This window comes from Carlito syrichta, unplaced genomic scaffold (assembly GCF_000164805.1).
Source record: "Carlito syrichta isolate Samal-C Ts95f unplaced genomic scaffold, Tarsius_syrichta-2.0.1 Scaffold312152, whole genome shotgun sequence".
NCBI classification, from domain to species: Eukaryota; Metazoa; Chordata; class Mammalia; order Primates; family Tarsiidae; genus Carlito; species Carlito syrichta.
Window position 1 is genome coordinate 221,014 of NW_007256248.1, and position 10,868 is coordinate 231,881.

The following is a 10,868-nucleotide window of genomic DNA, read 5'->3' on the forward strand; positions in this document are numbered from 1 at the left end:
AAAAAAAAAAAAAAAAAAAAAAATTAGCTGGGCATAATGGTGTGTGCCTGTAGTTCCAGATACTTGGAAGGCTGAGGAAGAAGGATCACTTGAGCCTAGCAGGTCAAGGCTGCAGTGGCTGTGAATGGGCCATGGCACTCCAGCCCGGGGGACAGAGTAAGACTCTGACTCAAAAATAAATAAATATATAAATAAATATAAAATAATAAAATAAAATAAAAAGGTACATACTCTGAGAGGCCTGCATTTAAGGCAGTCCTCCCAAGTCATTCTCTTCCTGTTTTATTTTCTTTACAGTATAGTACTCTCAAGGAAGAAAAGCTAATTCCAAATTTTACACCCAAACTATTAACCAAATGTAATGATGAAAGACAAAATTTCTGAACTCATGCCATTCAAGCATTGTAAACAACCCTGAAGCTGCTGATCCCGAAACTTGGGAGAAATAAAGGCTAAAATTACTCATTCAATTGTACAGAAAGTGTGCCTCAAAACTATAAAAAAAGAACTTAAGCCGGGCTCTGTGGCTCAGCCTGTAATCCCGCGCTTTGGGAGGCTGAGGTGAATGGATTGCCTGAGCCCGCGGGTTCAAGACTCGCCTGGGCAACTTGGCGAGACCTCATCTCTACAGTAAATCAAAAAATTAGCTGGGCATGGTAGTGCGCGCCTGTAGTTCCAGCTACTTGGAAGGCGGAAGGATCGCCGGAGTCCAGCAGGTCGAGGCTGCAGCGGCCGGGAGCGGCCACTGCACTCCAGTCTGGGTGACAGAGTGAGACTCCAACTCAAAAAAAAAAAGAACTTATTTATCCACAACCTTTGGTCAGACCAGGGAGATCTACCTACCTGGAACAAGTACCTCTCCCACAAGTACCTCTTGTAAATAGTAGGTCCAAGAGGAACTCATTCAAAGATGAGCAACTATCAACCATTATCAGCACAGGACTTTTATGAAATTAATAAAAGCAAAAAAGAGGAAACACAAATAGAAAAATTAACAGCTGACAAAGAGCAGTGACTAGAAAAACTACCACAAAGCAGTTAAAAAGTATGATCAAACACAATAACATGATATCAAATAATGTAATGAGGAAATACCTTTTTAAAATAAGGATCAAAGCGGTGAAATAAAAAATGCGATAAGATGAGGTAAGCCACCAGAAGGAGATGAACACGGGCTTGCAGAGTCAAAGAAAAAGTGGGCTCTTTCTCCAAAAGGACACCAAATGGCGGATGATGCCAGTGCAGTGGGAGGGCCCGGAGGCCCGGGGGGCCCCGGAACGGGAAGCTGTGGTGGCTTTCGTGGAGGTTTCAGCAGCAGCCTCCGAGGCTGGGGTCGTGGCCGGGGTCGGGGGCGAGGCCGCGGAGCTCGCGGAGGCAAGTTCGAGGACAAGGAGTGGATGCCCATCACAAAGTTGGGCCCCTTGGTCAAGGACATGAAGATCAAGTCACTGGAGGAGATCTATCTCTTCTCCCTGCCTATCAAGCAGTCTGAGATCATCGACTTTTTCCTTGGCGCCTCTCTGAAAGATGAAGTTTTGAAGATCATGCCTGTGCAAAAGCAGACCCACGCTGGCCAGCGGACTAGGTTCAAGGCATTTGTTGCCATTGGGGACCACAATGGCCACGTCGGTCTAGGTGCTAAGTGCTCCAAAGAAGTAGCCACTGCCATTAGGGGGGCCATCATCCTGGCCAAACTGTCCATCGTCTCTGTGCGGAGAGGTTACTGGGGGAACAAGATTGGCAAGCCCCACACTGTCCCTTGCAAGGTGACTGGCCACTGTGGCTCTATCCTGGTGCACCTTATCCCTGCTCCCAGGGGGCACTGGCATGTCTTGGTCCCTGTGCCTAAGAAACTGCTCATGATGGCTGGCATTGATGACTGCTACACCTCAGCCAGGGGCTGCACTGCCACCCTGGGTAACTTTGCCAAGGCCACTTTTGATGCCATCTCTAAGACTTATAGTTACTTTCTTGATAGTTTTCTTGAACTATCAAGAAAGCAATAAATATAGGAAAAAATATCAGGATGGTCTCAGAGTTTCTATGGCAACATTTAATTCACCAAGTCTCCTTATCAGGAATTCACCGACCATCTCGTCAAGACCTACACCAGAGTCTCCATGCAGAGGACCGAGGCTCCAGTGGTGGCAACAACATAGGGTTTTCATACAAAAAAAATAAAGTGAACCAAGCCCCCCCCCCAAAAAAAGTGGACTAAAACAATAAACTCATTGCAGACAATATTGAAATCAGTACACAGAAAAGTCATTACTGAAAACATAACAAAAGATGTGGAGAAAAGCAAAGCTAATGGAAATAAGCAAAAAGTAAAAAAGAATTAGAAACTGATAAATATGAAGGACAATAAAAGGAGATCCTATATGTGTACTACTGGTTTCCCTAAAGAAGGGATTTAAAATAACAAAACAAAAAAACTTATTTCCAAATCATTAAAGAAAAGTTACCAGAAATATACTTGGATTGACATGTCCTGACAAGGAATTATCAACGAGACATACTCTCCAATAAGCTTATTAGACTTCAAAGATAAAAACCAAAATCACCTGGGCTTCAAGCAAAACTATCAAGAAAGCAATAAATATAGGAAAAAATATCAGGATGGTCTCAGAGTTTCTATGGCAACATTTAATGCTAGAAGAGAATGAATGCTGCCTACAATATTCTTAAGGAAGGAAAGCCTAATTCCAAAGTTTATTCCCAGACTATTAACCAAATATAAAAGTGAAATACAGCTGGGCTTGGTGGCTCAGCCTGTAATCCCGTGCTTTGGGAGGCTGAGGTAAGTGGATTGCCTGAGCTCGCGGGTTTGAGACCCACCTGGGCAACTTGGCGAGACCTCATCTCTACAATAAATCAAAAAATTAGCTGGGCGTGGTAGCGCGTACCTGTAATTCCACTATTTGGAAGGCTGAGGCGGAAGGATCGCCGGAGCCCAGCAGGTCGAGGCTGCGGTGGCCGGAAGCGGCCACTGCACTCCAGTCTGGGCAACAGAGTGAGACCCAAATCAAAAAAAAAAAAAGCAAAAGACAAACATTTCTGAACTGATGTCATTCAAGAGATAAAAGAAAAACTATAACAAAAGGACAAGTCACATGTATAATTTATTTAACTATAGGATTAAGATAAACACAAACATAGAGACAATACCTAAACTGGCAGGTAGATGGGAAGGAAAAGGTAAGAGAAGATGCCAAGTGATTTACCATGCTGACATCCTCATCTCATACCTACAGGTCAAAGGATAGAGGTTAAAACTGATAAAATAGAAGTAGATTTAAAGGCAGAATGATCAACCCTAAGAAAAATAGTAAAATTGGAAGATAAAGGAATAAGTGAAAAACATGCCAATTTATCATTGCTCTTAGCAGGGATTCAAAAAACAAACACTGTATAAATAGATAGGAGATAAGGTAAGTCAGGCGCAGTGGCTCACCCCTGTAATCCTAGCACTTCGGGAGGCAGAGATAAGAGGATGGCCTGAGCCCATGGTTTTAGAGACCAGCCTGGGCAACATGGCAAGACCTCGTCTCTACAATAAATAAAAAAATTAGCCGGGCGTGGTAGCGCGCGCCTGTAGTTCCAGCTACTTGGAAGGCTGAGGCGGAAGGATCGCAGGAGACCAGCAGGTGAGGCTGCGGTGGCCGGGAGTGGCCACTGCACTCCAGTCTGAGCAACAGAGTGAGACTCCAACTCAAAAAAAAAAAAAAAAAAAAAAAGAAAGGCTAAGCTGGAAGGATCACCTAAGCCCAGCAGGTCAAGGCTGCAGTGGCCAAGAGCGTGCCACTGCACTCCAGCCTGGACAACAGAGTGAAACTCCAACTAAAAAAAAAAAGGGAGCCGGGCTCGATGGCTCAGCCTGTAATCCTGCGCCTCTGGGAGGCTGAGGTCAGTGGATTGCCTGAGCCCGCAGGTTCAAGACCCGCCTGGGCAGTGAGACCTCATCTCTATAATAAATCAAAAAATCAGCTGGGCGTGGTAGTACATGCCTGTAATTCCAGCTACTTGGAAGGCTGAGGCGGAAGGATCGCCGGAGCCCAGCAGGTCGAGGCTGCGGTGGCCGGGAGCGGCCACTGCACTCCAGTCTGGGCAACAGAGTGAGACTCCAACTCAAAAAAAAAAAAAAAAAAAGGGTAGATAATATCAAATTGTAGTTTTAAAAGTAAAAGCCAGAAGACATAAACTATTAGAAAACACAATGCTGGGCGTGGTGGATCATACCTGTAATCCCAGTACTTTGGGAGGCAGAGGTGAGAGAACTGCCTGAGCTCAGGCTTTCAAGACCACCCTGAGCAACATCTCTACAATAAACATAAAATATACATAATATACATAAAATAAAACATAAAAACTAGCCGGGCATGGTAGCATACGCCTGTAGTTCTAGCTACCTGGTAGGCCAAGACAGAAGGACGGCCTGAGCCTAGCAGGTCGAGGTTGCAGCAGCCGTGAGCATGCCATTGCACTTCAGCCTGAGCAACAGAGCGAGACTCTGACTCAAAAAAAAAAAAAAAAAGAAAAAGAAAAAGAAAACACATACACTAGGAAAAAGCAAAGAAAACACATAAGTTTTATTTTTTAAAGAAAAAGAAGGAAAATGTTTAACATAAATGTGACGAAACTAAAACATTTTTCACATTAATATATCAATGAGATAAACTCTTATTAAACACAAAGATGACCCTCAGATTGAATATATACAAGGATATATGTAGGGTACTTATTGTACCACTGTAATAGTAAAAGAATATGGAAAAAAATCTAATGGCCTAAAATGGGACTGGTTAAATGATGATGCAGCCACACAATGGAGTATAAGCAACTAACTCTAGCAATGATACTGGCAGTATCTCCAAGATACAGGTTGAGAAACCCTAATCTGAAAATCCAAAATCCAAAATGCTTCAAAATCTAAAACTTCTTAAGTGCCAACATGACACCACATAGGTGGCAGAGATAGTAACTTCTTTGCTTTCTGCAGGTTCGTTGTATACAAACTTGTTTCATGCACAAAATCATTTGAAATATTGTACAAAATTACCTGCAAGCTATTTTTTTTTTTTTTGAGTTGGAGTCTCGCTCCCTCACCCAGGCAGGAGTATAGTGGCACTCTCATGGCCACCCCAGTGTCGACCTGCTGGGCTCCAGCAATCCTTCCACCTCAGCCTTCCAAGTAGCTGGAACTACAGGCATGTGCTACCGTGCCCGGCTAATTTTTTATTTTATTGTAGAGATGAGTCTCATCAAGTTGCCCAGGCTGGTCCTGAACCTGCGGGCTCAGGCAATCCACTCGCCTCAGCCTCCCAAAGTGCTAGCCAAACCCTAACCCACCACGCCCGGCCTACCTTCAAGCTATTTAGGTAAGGGATATATGAAACATAAATAAATTTTTCAGACTTGGGTTCCATCCCCAAGATATCTCATTATGTATATGCAAATATCCCAAAATCTAAAAAATAATTCAAAACACTTCTGGTCCCAAATATTCCAGGTTAAGGGATACTCAATTTGGAAAACAAAACACAGTACAGAACATTATATAATGTTATGCTATTTATTTGTGTGAATAAATTTTTTTTGATATTCACATAATATCTCTATAATACTCAAGAAACTGGTAATAGTTGTGGCCTATAAGAAAGGTAATGCATAGCACAGAGATATAGGACCAAAAACTTATCTTTCACTGTATATCATTTGTCTTTACAAGTTTGCTCTAAGTACATGTATTAACTACTTTTCCAAAATCCACATAAATCAGATTTGTTCATACTTTTTTTAAAAAGAGGAAGAACTAATAAATTCATGATATTATCTGTGTATTTAAAAGCAAAAGTGAGGGCCGGGTGTGTTGGCTCACATCTATAATCCCAGCACTTTAGAAGGCCTAGATGAGAGGATTGCCTGAGCCCATGGGTTCGAGACCAGCCTGGGCAACTTGGCAAGACCTCATCTCTAAAATAAATTTTAGGGCCACGCTCGGTGGCTCAGCCTGTAATCCTAGCACTTTGGGAGGCCGAGGCGAGTGGAGTGCCTGAGCCTGCAGGTTCAAGACCAGCCCAGACAGCTTGGCGAGATCACATCTCTACAATAAAATAAAAAATAGAGCCGGGCACGATGGCTCAGCCTGTAATTCCGCGCCTTTGGGAGGCTGAGGTGAGTGGTCTGTCTGAGCCCGTGGGTTTGAGACACTCCTGGGCAGGCGAGACCTCATCTCTACAATAAATCAAAAAATTAGCCAGGCGTGGTAGCGTACGCCTGTAGTTTCAGCTACTGGAAGGCTGAGGCGGAAGGATCACCGGAGCCCAGCAGGTCGAGGCTGCAGTGGCCGGGAGCGGCCACTGCACTCCAGTCTGGGCGACAGTGAGACTCCAACTCAAAAAAATAAAATAAAATAAAAAATAAATAAAATAAAATAAAAAATAGCCAGGCGTGGTAGCGTACGCCTGTAGTTCTAGCTACTCAGAAGGCTGAGGTGGAAGGATTGCTGGAGTCCAGCAGGTCGATGCTGGCGTGGCTGTGAGCGTGCCACTGCACTCCAGCCTGGGTGAAGGAGTGAGACTCCAACTCAAAGAAAATAAAAAATAAAAAACATTAAATTTTAAAAAAATTAGTTGGGCATGGTGGTCAAGGCTGTGGTGGCCGTGAGCATGCCACTACACTCCAGCTTGGGCAATAGAATGAGACTCCAACTCAAAAAAAAAATAAAAAATAAAAAATAAATAAAATAAAACAAAAAATAGCCAGGCGTGGTAGCGTACGCCTGTAGTTCCAGCTACTCAGAAGGCTGAGGTGGAAGGATTGCTGGAGTCCAGCAGGTCGACGCTGGCGTGGCTGTGAGCGTGCCACTGTACTCCAGCCTGGGTGAAGGAGTGAGACTCCAACTCAAAGAAAATACAAAATAAAAAACAAATTAAATTTAAAAAAATTAGTTGGGCATGGTGGTCAAGGCTGTGGTGGCCGTGAGCATGCCACTGCACTCCAGCTTGGGCAATAGAGTGAGACTCCAACTCAAAAAAAAAAAAAAAAAAAAAAAGTGTTTGCTGGACACAGTAGCTCATGCCTGTAATCCCAGCACTCTGGGAGACCAAGAAGACTGCTTGAGCCAAGGAATTTGAGACCAGCCTGGGCAACATAGCAAGACCTCATCTTTACAAAAAAAATCAAAAAATTAGCCAAGTGTAGTAGCCCACACCTGTAGTCCCAGTGACTTGGGGGGCTGAGGCAGAAGGATCACCTGAGCCCAGGAGGCCAGAGCTGTGGTGAGCTGTGATTATGCCACTGCACTCCAGATCTGGGTGACAGAGTGAGATCCCTTACTCAAAAAATAAAATAAAATACAAGTACTCATTAGAATTCTTCAACTAACAGGCTTTCTACAAGAATAGAAAACATAACATCACAAAAAATAAGTGTGATGGTCAACAGAATGAAAGCTAGAAGTAAATACTCTATTTTATTTTTTATTTTGAGTCCGAGTCTCACTCTGTCACCTGGAGTGAAGTACAGTGACACACTGCTCAAGGCCACTGCAGCCTCGACCTGCTGGACTCATGCGATCCTTCCAACTCAGCCTTCCAGGTAGCTGGAACTACAGGTGCACACCATCACGCCCAGCTAATTTTTTTATTTATTATAGAGACGAGGTCTCGAACCTGTGGGCTCTGGCAATCCTCTCACCTCGGGCTCCCAAAGTGCTGGGATTACAGACATGAGTCATAGCGCCCGGCTAGAATTAAAAATTTTTAAGTGAGGTTTTACAGGGTCACATTACAATTCAAGTCCACAAAGTCAAGAGCTTAACAATTTTTCATGCTCAGACACAGAAATTTCCCTTGCACAGATCTGCAAATCTGTCCTAATCCCTACTCCTTGACTTTTGGGACTTCCACCAGGAACCTCTCTGTAATTACTTACAAAGCAACTCCAGGAAGCTAACTCATACAGAATATTCCATAATAATAAGACTCACCTCTATTTAGAGATCCAAGTCACTCCAAATAATACAAACTTTAGGATGGCAAAAATGCAGGAACTTAAGGAAATATTAACCCTTTGCACTTGAAGACATCTCACAAATCACCTACCTACTGAATCACACTGTTTTTCAAAATAATGAAAATAAATCACTTCATGTTAAATAGTATAGCACTAGAACCAATTATTTTAATGATATTTGGCTTACAATGGAATTTTGGACATTGAGGAAATTATTTATGACAAAAAATTTTTGTATCTTTTTTTTTTTCAGTTGAAGCTCTCACCCTGTCACCTGGACTGGAGTGCAGTGGCACACTCATGGCCACTGCAGCCTTGACCTGCTGGGCTCAGGTGATCCTTCAGTCTAAGCCTTCCAAGTAGTTGGAACTACAGGCATGCACCACCATTCCTGGCTAATTTTTTAAAACTTATTTATTGTAGAGATGAGGTCCCACCAAATTACCCAGGCTGATCTCAAACTCGTGGGCTCAGGCAATCCCTCTTGCCTTGGCCTCCCAAAATGCTGAGATTATAAGCATGAGCCACCACGCCCAGTCTAATTTTATATCTTATATTTTTCTTTTTTTTTAAGTATTTTTTTCAATTCATTTTTTTTTTTTTTTTTTGAGTTGGTATCTCTCTCTGTTGCCCAGACTGGAATGCAGTGGCCGCTCCCAGCCACCGCAGCCTCGACCTGCTGGGCTCAGGCGATCCTTCCGCCTCAGCCTTCCCAGTAGCCAGAACTACAGGCGCGCGCTACCACGCCCGGCTGATTTTTTGATTTATTGTAGAGATGAGGTCTCACTGCCCAGGCGAGTCTCGAACCCGCGGGCTCAGGCAATCCACTCACCTCAGCCTCCCAAAGGCACAGGATTACAGGCTGAGCCACCAAGCCCGGCCCATTCATTTATTTATTTACTTATTTGTAGAGATAGGGTCTTGCTATATAGCCCAGGTTGGTCTTGAACTCCTGGACTTAAGCAATTCCTCCACTTTGGCCTCCCAAATCACTGGGATTTCAGGCATGAGCCATTGCACCCAGCCCATATATCTTTTTTTTTTTTTTTTTTTTTTTTTTGTGAGTTGGAGTCTCACTCTGTCGCCCAGACTGGAGTGCAGTGGCCGCTCCCGGCCACTGCAGCCTCGACCTGCTGGGCTCCAGCGATCCTTCCACCTCAGCCTTCCAAGTAGCTGGAACTACAGGCATGCTCTACCATGCCTGGCTGATTTTTTGATTTATTGTAGAGATGAGGTCTCGCTGCCCAGACGGATCTCGAACCCACGGGCTCAGGCAATCCACTCACCTCAGCCTCCCAAAGGCGCGGGATTACAGGCTGAGTCACCGAGCCCAGCTGAGCCCATATATCTTATATTTTTCTAACATGTGGGAACGTATGAAACAGTCACTGACATGCATTGCAGATTCATTGACACATGTGCAATAGTTATTTGACGTTTATCTATTTGAGCAGACAATGCAGTCTCGTTTTCTTCCTCCCACATTGATATGTAATTTATTGTCCAGTCTGTTGCTCAAAGACAATGTGGAAGGATGCACTTGTGATTCCTAAAAACCACTTCTCAACTAATCAATCAGAAACTTGACAAATTTCAAATGGGAAATAGGTTTTCATTGTTTTTGAATGAAAAACTTGAAGGAAATGTACATTTTTGAAAAATCTGCGCTTGCAAAAATTTGTCCTGTGTAATCACCAGCAATCTCTTTATGTCCCCTGAGAGGACTCATTCAAGTGCTAGATTTACAATATTCCCTTAGAGGGGACATCCAAATGCAAAGGCTTAATAATGACCTAGTATGCTAGAGGTAAGAATTTAAGATGAAAACATAATTTTTAAAAAATGCCTGTTAACAGCTGGGCTCGGTGGCTCAGTCTGTAATCCCGTGCCTTGGGAGACTGAGGTGAGTGGATTGCCTGAGCCCGCGGGTTCAAGACCCGCCTGGGCAGCGAGACTTCATCTCTACAATAAATCAAAAAAAATCAGCCGAGCGTGGTAGCGCATGCCTGTAGTTCCGGCTACTTGGAAGGCTGAGGCGGAAGGATCGCCGGAGCCCAGCAGGTCGAGGCTGTGGTGGCCGGGAGCAGCCACTGCACTCCAGTCTGGGCGACAGAGTGAGACTCCAACTCAAAAAAAAAACAACAAAAAAATGCCTGTTAACATTTATTAATGTACAGAATTATTTATTAAACTTTCAAAATATTTTGCAACAAAAAATTTCAATAGATTGTCTGCTATTTGTTACTGTACTTTCTTTGTTTTTTTTGAGACACAGTCTCACCCTGTTGTTGCGGCTATAGCACAGTGGCTCCATCATAGTTCACTGTAACTTGAACTCCTAGGTTGAAGTGATCCTCCCACCTTGAGTTCCTGAGTACCTAGGATTACAGGCATGCATCACATGTCAGGCTTCTTTTTTTTTCCGTAGAGACAAGTCTAGCTATGTTGTCCAGACTGGGCTCAAACTCCTGGCCTCAAGCAATCCTTCTACCTCAGCCTCCCCAAAGCCGTGGGGATTACAGGTGTGAGCAACTATGCCTGACTAAAAGTTATATTTTTAGTTAACAAAATTTTTTTTTTTTTTTTTTTAGTTGGAGTCTCACTCTGTCACCCAGACTGGAGTGGAGTGGCCGCTCCCGGCCACCGCAGCCTCGACCTGCTGGGGTCCAGCGATCCTTCTGCGTCAGCCTTCCAAGTTGCTGGAACTACAGGCACGCGCTACCACGCCCGGCTAATTTTTGATTTTATTGTAAAGATAAGGTCTCACCAAGTTGCCCAGGCGGGTCTTGAACCTGCAGGCTCAGGCAATCCACTCACCTCAGCCTCCCAAAGTGCTGGGATTACAGGCTGAG

The 10,868-nt window shown here is 43.9% G+C and overlaps 2 protein-coding genes across 3 annotated transcripts in view; one reads left to right on the forward strand and one right to left on the reverse strand.

The window, feature by feature from the left end:
* The window catches only part of THUMPD3 (THUMP domain containing 3), a 41,654-nt gene that overhangs the window by 25,332 nt on the left and 5,454 nt on the right, over nucleotides 1-10,868 (reverse strand). The gene's annotated exons all lie outside the window — the stretch shown is intronic.
* Nucleotides 1,208-2,057, forward strand: LOC103272157 (40S ribosomal protein S2-like). The gene is made up of 2 exons (XM_021718392.1): nucleotides 1,208-1,977; nucleotides 2,026-2,057. The coding sequence occupies exons 1-2, from the start codon at nucleotides 1,224-1,226 to the stop codon at nucleotides 2,055-2,057; spliced, it is 786 nt and encodes a 261-aa protein (XP_021574067.1). The 5' UTR covers nucleotides 1,208-1,223.

What these genes read in the sequence shown, in the direction of transcription:
- LOC103272157 (XM_021718392.1), top strand. Translation starts at nt 1,224, where the DNA reads ATGGCGGATGATGCCAGTGCAGTGGGAGGGCCCGGAGGCCCGGGGGGC. An exon ending in TTATAGTTACTTTCTTGATA is followed by an intron (nt 1,978 to 2,025) that starts GTTTTCTTGAAC and finishes AAAAAATATCAG; the next exon opens with GATGGTCTCAGAGTTTCTAT.